The sequence below is a fragment of the Mus caroli genome, unplaced genomic scaffold, assembly GCF_978045245.1.
Source record: "Mus caroli unplaced genomic scaffold, Mus_caroli_1 scaffold_19, whole genome shotgun sequence".
Lineage (NCBI taxonomy): Eukaryota > Metazoa > Chordata > Mammalia > Rodentia > Muridae > Mus > Mus caroli.
In genome coordinates this window covers 51,347,523-51,363,069 of record NW_028227274.1, presented here as the reverse complement: position 1 = coordinate 51,363,069, position 15,547 = coordinate 51,347,523, and the positions used below count along the sequence as shown (strand labels likewise).

At 44.4% G+C, this 15,547-nt stretch overlaps 1 protein-coding gene across 1 annotated transcript; it reads left to right on the top strand.

Annotated features, from left to right (window-relative positions):
* The first annotated feature begins 3,415 nt into the window (after positions 1-3,415).
* On the top strand, positions 3,416-15,206 carry Ppic (peptidylprolyl isomerase C). Its single transcript, XM_021150981.3, has 5 exons — positions 3,416-3,699; positions 9,934-10,047; positions 10,462-10,555; positions 12,273-12,457; positions 14,467-15,206. The coding sequence occupies exons 1-5, from the start codon at positions 3,583-3,585 to the stop codon at positions 14,593-14,595; spliced, it is 639 nt and encodes a 212-aa protein (XP_021006640.1). The 5' UTR covers positions 3,416-3,582; the 3' UTR covers positions 14,596-15,206.
* Positions 15,207-15,547: the final 341 nt, after the last annotated feature.

The following is a 15,547-nucleotide window of genomic DNA, read 5'->3' as shown; positions in this document are numbered from 1 at the left end:
TGCTGAGCCATCTTATCACTCATCAGTCTCTTTCCAGTAAACTTCTTAACTGAAAACAATTGGAGGTAGGGGCTAGAGAGATGGCTGGGTAATTAAGAACACTGTGTGAGTTACCATTCTGTGGCTGTGATAAAACACTGTGATTTACAGGAGGGAAGGCTTATTTAGGTTTACAGTTCTAGAAGGTTAAAATCCAGGATGGCGGAGTGGAGACAGCAAGTCTCCAGGTAACAGAAAGCTGAGCACTCACATCTTCAACTGTAAACAGGAAGCAGAGAAAGCAAATGGAAAGATGGAATGGATGTTTAAAGTCTCAAACCAGCCGCCAGGCTCCAGTGATACACTTCCTCCAACAAGGCTACACTTCCTAAACCTCTCCCACAGTGCCACCAACTGGAGACCAGGAATGCAAATGAGACCACAGGGAACTCATCTGTAGAGGGCACAACTTCACAACACAAACACCAAGCAGCTCAAACCCACCTTTTGCAGGCCATACTCACTTGTACACTCAGACACACACTTACACAAGAAGATGGAAAACAGCACAAGAATGTTCTAGAAAGTGAGAGAAAAGATACAGTAAGGGGAGAGAGGAACCATAAATTAAATACAATGTATCGATCAAATGTATATTTTAGCCTCTTCCTGGGCAGAACATTCAAAGGGGAAAAGAGCAACTAACAAAAGTAAAAAGAGAACAGGAAACATTCTTGTAGGTCCTGGCCTTCAAAAATCATACAAAGATGGTTTATGCAACCTACTATGAATAATTTCAATATAAACTGAAATACTCCTTTAAAATTATTCTTGTAGAAATTGACAGAGTAGAAAAGTTGGCTGATTGTTAAGCTTACTTCTTACATATTTGTAATTTGAAACTTTATAATAAGTGAACCCTGGAGCCCAGAGGCTTCTCAGGGGCTTTGAAGGAGAAATGAGACCCCTATCTAAACCTTTATAATATAACTGACTGTCACTGGCCACCCACAGCAAGTGACTATGGTTATCATGATTCAAAAACTCACAGGAAACTCAAGGGAAACATTTTTTTTAGTCACATCTCACTCATAAACTCAGATGCAAATTTCTAAAAGTAAAATTAGTAAATTTTCATCTTAACTTCAAAAGGGCAAGTGGATGATCAATGTAGTCTGCATTGGAAAGCCAGAACCATACTTAACCATGTTTATCCTGAACTTCGAGGTAAAAGACCTTTCTTTTTTTTCATATTCTTAATAAGTTTGCTTGTCAATTAAAAAAAATTAGTAAACCACAGCTACTAATATGTAAAAAAGCCAATATTATTACGTATGTTGGATGTGTTTACCTAGAAATCAAGGTTTGGTAAATCAGTGTAAATCATCTCATAAGAATAAGGGAAAAATCACTTGATTGCTTCAATTGATTTTAATAGATGATGCTGATAAAATTCAAAGCAAGTTCAAGACCAACAATGAAACAGTAATTAGGGTTAAAAATAATTTTCTTAATCTGAAAAGAAATGTACCCTGAAAGAATCTTCAGCAAATTTCATAATTAATGAAGAAAGGCTGAAAGCCGTCCTGGGGAACTGGAACCAAGACAAGGGATGTGAGTTTCCCAGGCTTGTGTGACAGGGTCCCCCCCCCAAGCTAGATCACTTAAAACAACAAAAATATATGGCCTCATAGTTCTGGAGGTTAGTCTTAAATCAAAATGTCTCCTTTAAGGGCTCTGGATTCTGCTTTGCCTCTTAGCTTTGTGGGTAAGCCACCTCATCACTGGCCTTTCTTAGCTTATACAATCTGTCTCTTCAAGTCTTCAGCTTCTCCATCTTCGCAATGTTCTTCTTTGGGGCTGTGTTTCTTCTTTTTGTATAATAGTCCCATGGTAGAAGGTACAGCCTACTCAAATGTGACTTCACCTTCACATTGACTATACTGTCAAGACTATTTCCAAATAAAGTCATATTCATAAGCACTTGGAATGTCAATGCATCTTTTTTTATATATAAACCCTTTAAATTGTATTTAATTTTTTTATTTGTGGGGAACGGGGGGGGGGGACACACGAATGCCACAGCCCATGTTGCACATACCCACGAAGAGATTCCAATACACACACATCACTTAAGAATGAAAAAATAATTCTAAAAGAATGAACTGTCCTCGTTTTGCATATTGCACCAACATAACATGCCAAAACAATGATAAATTTCACAAACAAAAAGTAAAGCAAAAAAAAATAGACACATCATTCATTTTACAAACATTAGACAATATTCATCGTTCTCCTTGAGGCATTGTGCTAGACCTGAATCATCAGGAGAAATAAAAACAGCCACCGTCCCTGTTCCCATGGCGTTTGCTTCAGATAAGAGAGACAGAGATAAGCACAGATAAATATATACAGTCACCTAGCAGGGTCATCTCAGAGAGATAGCCTTGCTCCTCAATGGGGATGGATTCCTTCTCTGGTGGGGAGGAAGGGGGAAGGAGGGAAGGAGAGAGATTTAATTTTAGTGGCATTTGATTAGACAAAAACATTCTACTGAATTCAAACTTCAAAATGTAGTGTTTTTAAAATTGAGCCTCATCCAGGCTGTAGGGTACTATATAGAAAACTATTATGCATATTTCTAGCATCGCTGCTGTTGTAAAATGTCTCCTCCTCTAGTCTCAGGTAGCCCAGGCTGGCCTGGAACTTGCTGTCTCCGAGGATGATGTGAATAAACTTGATCTTCTAATTTTCTTGCCTCTACCTTCCAAGTGTTGAGATTACAGGCGTATGCTGTCCCACGCAGTTTATGTGGTACAAAGGCTCCAACCCAGGGCTTCCTATCTGCTAGGCAAGCATTCTGCTACCCAGGTATCTCTTGGTTTTCAAGTGCTGTTTTTATATTTTCTGAGGTAAGTTCAGACTTTCAACGTGGTTTTACACATGAGGGTTTCGGGTTTGTTTGTTTGTTTGTTTCCATTTAAAAAACGCAATGAGAATTTCTCCATGTCATCAATTTTCCTAATCCGTAAAATGGTTGGAAAAAAAATCATCCTACAGCTACACCTCGCAGCCCAGTTTGAGTACTTTTGTACTCAGGGCAGAACTCTTATCTGGTCCTTGTTCAGGGCCTGTGTAAGGGCTTCCCAGAAAACTGTGGCTAAGGCCGTGGAGTCAGCACCCGCACAAAATCAATCGACCTCATTAAGTTTTCCCAGAAGACTGAATCTTACGACTCCCCAAAAGCGGAAAGGTAGACATCTGAAGAAACTTGATGCAACACGCCCAGAACTCCCCGGAGGTCGGAGAGGTGCCCAGGACATCCAGGTCCCAGAGGAGCCTTGTCAGGATTCTGTTCTCTGCGCGCTGCCGGCCCTATTAGGCTTACTCCGCTTTGCGCCTCCCCCACAACGCCGCTCCCTCTGAGCCCCCAATTCCGGCCACGGTTTTGAACTTGGGAGGAGCGCGCCCCAGGTCCCCGCCCTGCCGGGATCCACCACTCTCCCTACCAGGACCGCGCAGGCGCAGGCTGCTAAGCGTCCGGCCACAGTCCAGGAGCCTAAGGTTGCGCCCGTGCCATCGTTGCCACTTCCACCGCGCACCATGAGCCCGGGTCCCCGTCTGCTGCTGCCCGCGGTGCTCTGCCTGGGGCTTGGAGCCCTGGTGTCTTCTTCGGGGTCCTCGGGCGTCCGAAAACGAGGTCCCTCGGTGACAGACAAGGTGATCCAGCGGCTACAGAAACTTCTCCTCCGGCGGGCCAGGCACTCGGGCGCAGTGGCAGGGTTGGAGAGAAAGGGCTCTTGAAGCGGGCGGGAGGGGGGACTGGCGGGGACTTCTGGGGTACTGACTGGGACTGCAGGGAGCTGGGGGTGGGAGCTGGAGGAGGGATTAACTGGGGCTTGAGACTGTCTGGGACTGGGGCGGGGGGCTTAGAGGTGGCCACGCGGCAGGCGGGAGGAGACGTCAGTGAACCGTGCGCTCCCAAGGCTCTGGGGCTACTGGACTAACTCTCGCCAACCCCAGCGCCGGCTGTCCCGAATTGTCACCCGGGCTTAAACGACGTGAGCAGCCTGGGAGCTGGGACAAGCTCGCTGTGGCCGCAGGGCCTTTCTTCTAGAAGGGAGGTTGCTGGAGTACTTCCTTGGTGTGGCCTGGATGTGAAACAAAGCGGGAAGAATGTAGAGGGCGGGCACAGGCTGAGGAGTGGAGGCACAGCTGCCTGCTTAGGATGTCACCCGCTGGCCAGAGCCTGGGTCCCCAAGGAGTGCTCAAATGAGAACTGTCCTCTTCTGTTTAGGAACTGTCACCCTCCAAGAGGAAAGGGTACAAGTTTAAAACCTTGTGGCTGGGCCTGGGTTGAGCCCTAGGCAGCTTGAGAAGGCAACGCTCTGACTCTTAAGGGAGGCATGTGGGGGAATCCCCAGGAACTCGGTTCCTACAGTTTCCTCTGCTGAAGTTACATTTCAGTCTGTTTTACCAGAGGATCAAAAGAAAAGGAAGGGGCAGGGGTGGGGGGACTACTGCGGTGGGGTGACACTACTTCCACTGCTAGAAAAAAAAAATCTAGCAGTCTGGGAATGGGGTGGAAACAGCAGAAAGTGGTCTTCATGACCAATTCAGGGTGCCACTGGAAATGATAGCTCAAGACTAGTAGAAGGTTTAAATCCTCCATGACAGGCTCAGCCAAAGAGCCAGCAAGGAGAGGGAAGTGAGCCCACCTATCCAGTCACTGTGTAGGCCAGCACGATCCATCCTTAGGCAGCCCTTGATCCTTTGGGTATCTAAACCGAAAAACTGAGTTGTGCAAGCCACAGATCTAAAGTATGTCTGGTCTGTGGCTACTATTTCAGATAAAACCATAAATATAAAGTTCATACAACTATGAAATAGCAAAGGAAGTGAGCTCAGGGAGCCATTTTAAAACACCTGACCGATGAGGGGAAAGCCAACCTGGGAAAGGCTAGCGTGCCAAAGGAAATGCTTGTGCAAAGGTCTCCAGGTGGGAAAGGCATTCTTGTCTCAGGACATGCCTAAAGGACAGCTTGTCTGTGGGGGCAGGACTGAGGACAGAGTGACCTGAGATGAGGTTGGATATGAGCGAGGAACAGAAAGGCTCTGAACAGCCTTAGAAGGCTTTGCTAGGAGTGTGGCCACCGAGGGCATAGTTCTTAGGGCTCGGGTGTTACTCTAAGGCAGTGTTCCCCACCTTCCTAAGTCTACAACCCTTTAACACAGTTCCTCATGGTGTAGTGACCTCCCACCCATAAAATTATCTTCACCGCTCTTTCACAACTGTAATTTTGCTATTTTATAAGTTTTGATGTTAACATTCGATCTGCAGGATAGCTGATATATCTGTGATTGGGGGGTTGCGACCTACAGGTTGAGAACCATTGCTCTGAGGTAAAGTGGCCAGAGGGGTCTGCACATGGAAATGACTTAATTTCATATGTGCTCTTAGGAAATCCCTGTGGTCACTCCGGAGGGTGGATTGAGAGGCCATTCAGGGCTCTGTGCTAAACTCCAGATGGTGGGTTGGATAGGGGTGGGAATCTTGGGAATAAGGAACAGGAATTGGAAGTAGATATTGGAAGCGGAACAGGACTCGCTGAAAGCTTAGGTAGAAGGGGAAATAGGGTAGTTAGCCTATGATGCCCAAGGAGATGGGAATTTCAAGTTAACAATGGGTTAATCTGTGTCCCCAGTTATGCTGGAAGTGTTTGACCAAGAGAGCTTTTAAACTGTTGATAGAAATCAACTCAGAGCAAGTTAGCCACAGTCTCTGCCGTCTCGGGTGCAGCCTGAGGATTGCAGAGATCCTAGAAAGAAAAGACTGGCTGCAGGGGAAGGGGTGGGGCATCCTGACTAAGACTAGAGCATAGCACTCCGGTGCTGAGACCTGGGCTCCGCCCTCAGAGCTGGCAACTTAGATTCTTCTTTTTCACCAAGCTTACTAAGTTCTGACAGCCAGAGGTAAGGTGAGCCTCTCACAGATCTGCTTCCGTGGGCCTCTTGAGTTACTTAACCAATGTGTTACAACAATTCAATATGGTGGAAAATAGAGACATTAAAATGGAAATGTAGCCAGGCAGCACTCGGGAGGCAGAGGCAGGCGGAAGGCCAGCCTGGTCTACAAAGTGAGTTCCAGGACAGCCAGGGCTACACAGAGAAACCCTGTCTCGAAAAACCAATAGATAGATAGATAGATAGATAGATAGATAGATAGATAGATAGATAGATAAAATGGAAATGTAGGTCAACTCCTTTGACTCTGGCCCACAGTCCTTTCTTTCACTATGACTTTATTTAAAGCTAGGAATCTAAATAAGAGGCCTGGGGTGCTGCTCTCCCACACACACAGTGGGGATCCTGCTTCTGTTTCTGTCTTGCATGCTCCCGCCCTACTGGTGCTCTGGCTCACAGACTCAGTATCCATTCTCCAGTAAATGCCATAGGTTCCATAATAAGCCAGCACAAAGCGCATAAAAATCAACATGTTTGTCATGCCAGGATGAGGTGATGGCCAGGTGACTTTGGGCAAGTTACCTATTGTGTGAGACTCTGCGTCTTCTTCTGTGGAAAGTAAATAGAAACGATGTGTATATTTGGACTCTGTGTGTCTCTCTGAATATAATACGGATTTTTGGCAGATTAAGTATGATAAAGCAGGTTAAGGGAGTCCCGTGTTGTGTTTGTCCATGAATCCTACCTAGTGTGACATCCTAAGTTTGGAAGCAACAGTCACTCATCTTACAGGTGAGGAATCTAGCTCAATTTTAACTTAACTGAAAGTCCCATGGCAAATTAGTAGAGGAATTGGGTTTAATCACCTCAAACCCGGTGTCTTCTTTGATGAATCTGACAATAGACACAGATAGTACAAGATCGATTTGATCAGGCTTTTGAACCCCACATCCCACCTCTCTACCTCCTCAAACCTTCAGTGCCCTGTAATTTTCAAATAACTTTCAGAGGCAGCCTCTGGGTGGGAGAAGGAGGGTGTTAGAGATGTTTACCCACTAAGTATGGTGTAGAACCAAAGGCCATCTTTTCCAAGGAGCCTGCTCCCATCCTCCCCGTGGACTCCATCCTTTACCATGATGCCTTTACCATGATTTGCCTTTGAAGCCCAGCTTCCCATTAAAAGACATCATTTGTAAGTGTGTTTTCTATTTCGTGGTTATAGGAGCTTTGGAGTCCTTCCCTGTCCAGCTTGGACTGTGTTCTCTAGGGGCTTCAGCAAAATCAGAGGCAAGTCTCATGGAAGGAAGGGCTTGCCTGACACCTACCTCCCCTCCTATTGTTGTCTGCTTCCTGTTGGCATTGTGCTGAAATCTGAAAGGACTGTTTCCATTCCCTGGGTACTCACTGCTAAAATGAGTGGTTACAGATTAACAAGAGGGGACCTTGGACTGAATTCTAAAGCTCCCCCTCTTAGTTGGGAAGCTTCCACCCATCCCTTACCCTCCTCCTCTGAATTAGTGATAACAGACCACTTGCTTTGCTCAAGTTGGGTTGGGGGATTAATGACTGGAGGTGGTGAAGTAGAAGGAGACACTGTCATCTCAGTCGACTTCCCAGTTCGAGAACCTCTTTCTTCAGCTGATGTGGACTCCGCAGATTCTCCTTGGGCTCTACATGAGGCCCAATCCCAGAGCCTCGTTTGCTTCCCTCCTTTCTGTTGCCTGGCAGAGCAGGAACCTCCAAGCATAGCATTTGGAACTGGCAACAGCTCCCTGCTCTAACCATGAAAAAGGCTGCTCTGATGCTTGGCGCTCAGAACACAGGTCCCACCTGACTGCCTTGGCTTCAGAAAGTACTGTCAAGTGAGGAAAATATGCCCACTCTTGTCCCTAGGCCTGTTGTCCCCCTTTTAGTGCCTCCCACTCCTCCAGGGTGCCCTCTCCCAACCCTTCCTGCTCTCTAGGACTTCATAGACTATGTTCTTGGGCCACAGCTCACACTTTGTCTTGTACCAACTGTGGTTATTGCTTGCTTTTCTTTTTTCTTTTTTTTAAAAATTTTTATTTTGACACCTGTAACTTGCTGGCCATGACCTCACACAGATCCCTGTCTCTGCCTCCCACTCAGCCCACTTTATGCTACCTCTTAGATGCTAACCTTAGGACAGTTCGTTCAGGGACATTGCTTTGTATGTGGGTATTTAATAACTATTCGTTGGCTAAACGAGATTGGACTTTGTCATTTCCATTAGCATTGGCAACATTCTGGTGCGATTCTTTATACTGTCCTTATGGATCTGAAGGGCATGGCAATTGGGAGAAAATTTTCAGAGATAGATAAGCTGGGCTGTGTGCACAAATGAGATTTTTTTTTTAATTGCAGAGGGTCCTGGGTGGCAGGTTCTTTTTCTTCATCTCCTTCAGCTGCCTTCTTTTGTTGCTTTCTAAGAATTTACTCCCTTATTTTCAAAGTCAGGAAGGTTTTGCAAACCTTTATCTTACAGGCTGTCTCTTTAAAATTACACCCCTGGCTTTCTTATGCGGCTGAAAATACACCCCTGGCTCCCTAGCAGGGCTTGTTCTCTTGCTGCAAAGCACATTCCTTTCTCATATGGGCACGGAAACCCTGTGGAGAAAGCACTTTTCCTTGCCAGACTCACATGTGCTGAGACAGCCTTTTGTCCCCAAGACACACTGGTGGGTCTTCTCTTCTGCCACGCCTCACACGAAGAGCCAAGTCTTCCATGCTTCGAGTAAAGCTCTTGAACATAGATGATAATAAAACAGTGGCCGTCTTGGCCACGTGGACGTGGAAATGCCACAGGAAGCACTAAATATCACATCAGCCCATGACAGGCATTCAGAGATATTGGCAGAAGCGCTTGTCTTGAGCTGGGTTTGACAGTCTTTACCTAGTGATTTTTCTAGATTGCAAGGCATCTTTTTTCTTTGACAACCCTTCTTATATCTTTTAAAGCCATCCCTGGAATGTCTTTCTTTTTTTTTTTTTTTTTTTACCCACTCAAACAGTAAATTGGTTCGTATAATCTAAACTCACTAATAGAATGCCCTTTGACTCTGTGGCCTTTTCAAGCCTTCTGTCTCCGAATCATCAGAACATAGTGATTTGTGAAGCAAAATGTGTATAATTTCACTCCAGGTGAAACAGTTCTCAAAAAGAAACGCCAAGAGAACTTTTAAGGTTTAATCTGAAGAGAGAGAGAGAGAGAGAGAGAGAGAGAGAGAGAGAGAGAGAGAGAGAGACTCGTATTTCTAACCATGTTACCTTTCTTTTGTTCTAAGATGACAGAGAATGAACAAGTTCTACTTGGGTGACAGTGGGAACAGGTCCCCTGAATCCAGTGTTGAAGTTTGTAAGACCTGGATCTATAGGGTCTTTGCCCTGCTGGGGACCTGGTGTCTTGCTGCTCTTGGATGTGAGTGGCACATCTTCCCAAGGACTGCTGTTGTGCTTCATGGTCCTTGGCCACACCCTTGACAGCAGACATCTCCTGAGAATTCATCATGAGTCTGATGGATCTTCTCAACATTTTTTTTTCCTCCTGCCAGTAGTAAAGAGAGTTGCTTCTTTAAAGAGCGATACTCTCTGCTCCCCTCTTCATCCACAGAGAAGGAAAGCGGGGAGAAGCAGAGTGGTGGTGTTTCCTAGGCCTTGATGGGAGTAATGTGTTGAAGATTTATAAGCTCACTCTGGCCACATTGAATCAAGCTTCCAACCCAAGTACCTGGTCCACCGCTTCACCCATAGGTGGTGCTCAGTAAATGTTTGTTGAATGAATATTTGGGAACGAACTGCCCCTACAGTATTGTTTCTGCAACTCTAACTGGCCTCATGCTTCATGACTCTCAGAAAACACTGAAGGACAGGCTTTCCTGTAGGGGCCAATTTTCAGATTTAACTTTGATTTAGCTCAGCTTTCTGTCTCTTTCATGTGGTGACTTTTCTACTGTGCATCTCAATTATCCACAGGTCTTCTTTGATGTGAGGATCGGAGACAAAGACGTGGGTAGAATTGTGATTGGCCTCTTTGGAAACGTTGTACCCAAGACGGTGGAAAACTTCGTGGCTCTGGCAACAGGAGAGGTCTGTCCCAGCCTTACTGCCTTTAACCGAGAACAAGTATGAATCTTCCTTAAGACAAGATACAAAGATGTCCTCTGGAGAAAGGAGAATTAATATGTCAGATGATTGTACGACTTAGTAGACTTTTGTTTTCTTATAATTGTTTGTTTAAGCACTCATGTCTAGGGCTTCTAGAAATGGAGAGAAAAACATCAAGTGAAAAATATAGTCTGCTCATTTTCTACTTATTCCTAGTAATTAATTCTACTTATTCCTACTTCAATTATTTTGGCCAGTTCATGATAGACTTTCTCCAGTACATAATTGCTAGAACCTAGTCAGGTTCTGTAGCTGCTTTGTTCCATTTTTCTCATTTTCTGGTAATCACTGTTCATCTTTTAGTGTGGGTTGTTTCACTTGAATCTATCTCTTTAGAAAGGCTACGGGTACAAGGGCAGCATCTTCCACCGTGTCATCAAGGACTTCATGATTCAAGGAGGGGACTTCACAGCTAGAGACGGCACTGGAGGTGACGTGGTCTTTGCCTTTCTCCCTTCCCAGTTTGCCAAGCTGCCGCCAAAGCATTAGAGCTGAGGCTGTGCATGCTTTGAAGACTAAGTTACTGTTCTTGCAAAACTACAAAGGGCTAGGGGGTGTAGCTCAGTGGTAGAGCACTTGCCCAGCACGCACAAGGCTTTGGGTTCCATCTCTAGCACCAAACAACAAGAAAAAGGGCTTACAAAAGAGGCACAGGCGCACGGGGGTGGTAGGGGTGGTAGGGGTGGTAGGGGGGGTGGGAGGTCTGGAGAGATGGCTTAGTGGTTAAGAGCACTGACTGCTCTTCCAGAGGTCCTGAATTCAATTCCCAGCAACCACACGGTGCCTCACAACCATCTGTCATGGGGATCCGATGCCCTCTTCTGGTGTGTCTGAAGATAGCTACAGTGTACTCATACATACATAAAATAAATAAATATATCTTTTTTAAATAAGTGGTGCAGGATATGAAGTGCAGGGTGGAGAGGAGAAATGCACTCTGATTTCTTGGGGAATGAGGTTTTCAGAGAACCATGCATAGAAGCAACCCTAGCTGCTGCAGCAACACATGACCTGAGGGGACCGCAGCTGGCTCTAGCACCCGTGCCCGCCCTCTGGTATCCACTTTCTGGCTACAGTCCAGTAGAAACAGTGGCAGCTTGATTTTGCCCTCTCTTCTGTTTTTATTCTCTTCTTTACCTTCCCTGCTCAGTGTGCGTATGTGTGTGGGGAGTGGGTTGGTGGCTCTTAGGTTAAATTTTTCTGAGTTTGGAAGAGAGGACATTTTGGACCATTTAGCTTAGATCTCTCTGAGCAGAGTCATCCTCTGAGCAGAGTCATCCTCCGGGTCACTTCCCTTGTCCTAGACTAACAGCTTTAAACTCCTTGGATTTGGTTTCCACTTCCGGTATTTCTAGCTGAGCCAGGGTTTTGAGGTTGGCAGACAGTCAGGAGAGGTGGGCAGGACAGGCCCTTGGGGTGGGGGGTGCTGGCACATGGGATGGGTGTTTCTCACAGGCCGTGCTGCTGCTGTGGGAAAAGGGCTCCCACTGTGGCTGCTAATTTGCTAGAACTCCAGGACATGGGTGTTCCTAGTTTTGATCATTCTGTGTCCTATAGGCTCTGGAGTCACACCTGTCACTTACAGACTTGCTGCTACTCTTGTTGCTGAGGCAAGAAAAAGCAGTGGGCTTAGTCAGAGAGCCAGATGCTGCTATTCTGCTCTGCTAGGGTTTTGTAACTCTCTCAGCAAAAACCAGGGCTGAGAAGGCCTGTTTTGTGGGATCCACGTGCAGTTAAACCAATGTATGTGCTCAGTGCTTGGTTAGCTGGTTAGGTGCCGAGAGGCGAGTGACCTAGGACCAAAGTCACCTGAGTATATGGCAGAGGCAGAGCCACCAGGATAGCTCACCTTTCTACCCGGCTTTCAGAGGCCATCTTCCTTTCAAAATGAAATCGCTGACCCATTTGGTCAAATTCTGGCTTGAGGCCCTGGGGACTTTCATCCTGTGCCATGTTAAGGTCTCTGGTTTGGTTTAGACTCTGGCGTCTCTTTCCTTCGGGGGTCAGTTTTGTCCTACACCTTCACTTCTTGCCTGTGCCCATCCTTTGTCCTGTCTTCTGTGGGATTCTGATGACATGAAACACTCACGTTTCTTTGAAAAGTTCGCTTTTACATCTGCTGTCCTCCCTCCTTCTGCCTCACCCAGGGATGAGCATCTATGGTGAGACATTTCCGGATGAGAACTTCAAACTGAAGCACTATGGCATTGGCTGGGTCAGCATGGCCAATGCTGGACCAGACACCAACGGATCCCAGTTCTTCATCACCTTGACCAAGCCCACCTGGTTGGATGGCAAACATGTTGTATTTGGCAAAGTCCTGGATGGCATGGTAATTTGAAATATCTTTTTTCTCTCATTCTCAAAATACACAAAGCCTTCTATTTATGATTAATAAATCAGTGATTCATTGAACCTTCAAATGTGTTCTTAGATACCCATTATATGATGGGTAGAGTTTTTGAAGGTGAACAAATTATATATGGGATAGTATTTTAACTGCTAAAGGCATTAAAGCAGATATGGAAGAAGTTAGGCTCTTCAGTTAATTTAAGAAACATAACCAAATAAACCAAGGACTAAATATGCATTCAGTGAAATATTATTTGGTATTAAAACATAAGAACATTTGAATGCATGCTATGACATATATGTATATGTATATATAATCTATGTATGTATAGTATATGTTAAGTATATGATCTATATATGTATCTATCTAAGTGTCATCAATTTACAAACATTTTGAAACCTTATCCAGTCAAAAAGACAAAACGTGTATGAGTTTAATTATATGAGGTATTTAGAGTAGTCAATTCATAGAGATAGAAATATTATTGACGGTTGTCAGGGATAAAGGTGGTGATCAATGAATACAGAGTTTAGTTTTGTAAGTTGACAACACTTCTGGTTGCATGCAGGTAAACATTCCCGAGCTATATACTCATTTTGTGACTTTTCTTGGGAAGCCATGGACAAACATCTATTCACCCTAGATAGAGCACTGATAACAGGCCAGTGGAGTGACTCTACTGAAATACAACTTGGCAAAACAGTGTGTTCACTGGGGTTTCTTATAGGAGTCTAGGGTGAGGGTTTACTTACTGTAGCATGAATGACTCAAAGATGGCTATGTCTGTCACACAGCGTCTCACTAATTCCTCTTCTCTCCCATGTTTCTATGCTGTCCTGATTCCATCCAAGTGAAGGCTAGGAACTGAGAGCCACACTCTGGACAACTCATCAGAAATGAGCTTTCTTGCTCATAGTGTGCTCAGTCCTTCAATGTGCACCTTAATTGCATGGCCCTGAGAAGCTGCCCAGAGCCCCTGCTACACCCATGGCAGATGCAAAGCTAGACAATTGGTTACAGTCATCTGTAAAGAAGTGAGGCCAGGGCCTGGGCTACTTTTATAAATGCTTTCTGGTCTGCCCAGACTAGGGTAGAACTCAAGCTAAAACTGTTCTCAATCCCATGCTAATAATCACAGTGAGTCAAATAGAAATATCTTTTATTAGAGCTATGTATATTAAAAACTAGCTATGTCTTTTTCAAACATAAAATGCTTATTAATAAAGAAATGGGGAAATGTATATTCTTTGAGTTTCTGAGAAATAAGAGACTTTATCCTGAGTGGATTGATATTGATTGCATATATATATATATATATATATATATATATATATATGTATACACACACACATACACACACATGCATATATATACACAAACATATATATGTATATACCATACTCATATATACTATACTATATTATGTATAGTATATTGTATACATATGTGTGTGTGAGTTTGGGTTGTATTATATATCATATATTGTACATATTATACATATATGTATTATATATATTACATATATATGTGTATGTAAAATCCCAGGATAATCTCCTAGGTGCTCCACCCTTGGTTCCATTGTTTTGAAGACTGGTAGTAGCAGATAAAAGAGTGCTGCAGTTATTTGCAAAGCAGTGCTCCTCAGCTCACATGGCTTTTATAACGATAAAAGGTGTGTCCCAGGGCTGGGGCTGTATTGGTAGGGTGCTTACTGAGCATACAGGAAGCGTAGAGTTTGATCTGCCATGTCACTTAAACCAGTGTGGTGGTACACAACAGCCACCCCAGCATTGGGAGGTGGAAGCAGGGCTATCTTTAGCAATGTAGTGAGTTTTAGGCCAGCCTGATATGCAAGGCCCTGTCTCAAAAGAGCAATAACGACAAACATCTCCCTCCTATTTGTTCTTCTGAAACGGGACTGGCTATTTCTGTGAATCGTCACAGCTACTGACTCAAGCTGAGCCACGGGTCTGTTTTTCTCTTCCCAGACTGTGGTACATTCCATTGAACTTCAAGCAACGGATGGCCATGACCGCCCACTCACCGACTGCACCATCGTCAACAGTGGCAAGATAGATGTGAAAACACCCTTTGTGGTTGAGGTCCCTGACTGGTGACAGAAATGGTGGAAGACAGGAAACACACTGGCTGGCCCATGTGCACATCTGTGATCCACCAGCAGTCTTTTAGTTACTTAAAAGTTGTAGTTAAAAAAATTTCTCATTTAATTTTCCAGTCTAGATTGCAATAACAATTTAAAAATCAACCACACAGTCAGATGTCTCAACAAACACCTGTCATCCCAGTATTTGGGAAGTGCAGGCAGGATGATCAGGGGTTCAAGGCCAGCCTGGGCTAACAGTAAGTTTGAGGCTAGCCTTGTCTGTTACATAAGTAACAACAATAAAAATCAATCAAAGTCCTGCTCAGGAACTTTAAATTGAACGACATATCCTTTTTTTCTAGTGGTGCTATTTTCAAATCAAAAAACTTTGCATTGGCTATTTGTTTTTACAAACATGGTTGAGTTTCACACGGTTCCTTGTGATCTCCATTTGGGTGACCAGAGGGTTTGTTTGAGGAAGGTGACTATAATGAAGGTTAGCATTTTCTGTTCAAATAGTTCTTGTTCAGGCAAAGGGAAATTTGAGTAGTATCATATGCTGTATATCATGAGCATTCTGGTGCTTGGATGTTCTTTATATTAAATACTTTTTAAATCAATGGACTTTTTTTTTGCAAGACTTTATTTATTTATTTATTTATTTTTGTGATGGATGTTTTGTCTGCGTGTATGTCTGTGCACCATGTCTGTACAGTGCCCATAAAGTCGACACGAGTCACCAGACCCTCCCCAACACCCACCCCCTGGCCTGGATTGTACTGGATTTACAGACTGTTGTGAGCTTCTGTGTGTGTGCTAGAAATTGACTCTGTGTCCTTTGGAAGAGCACCAGAGATGGGGAGGCACAGGATCTACAACCAAACATACAAGCTGATCATTCAGCAAATTTCCCTCAACATGTAGCCCAGTTCTCAAGCTTCCTAATGCTGTGACCCTTTGACACA

Coding starts and splice junctions, on each gene's coding strand:
- Ppic (XM_021150981.3), top strand. CDS start 3,583: ATGAGCCCGGGTCCCCGTCTGCTGCTGCCCGCGGTGCTCTGCCTGGGG. Junction 10,048..10,461: donor TGGCTCTGGCAACAGGAGAG/GTCTGTCCCAGC, acceptor CTATCTCTTTAG/AAAGGCTACGGGTACAAGGG. Junction 10,556..12,272: donor AGCTAGAGACGGCACTGGAG/GTGACGTGGTCT, acceptor TGCCTCACCCAG/GGATGAGCATCTATGGTGAG.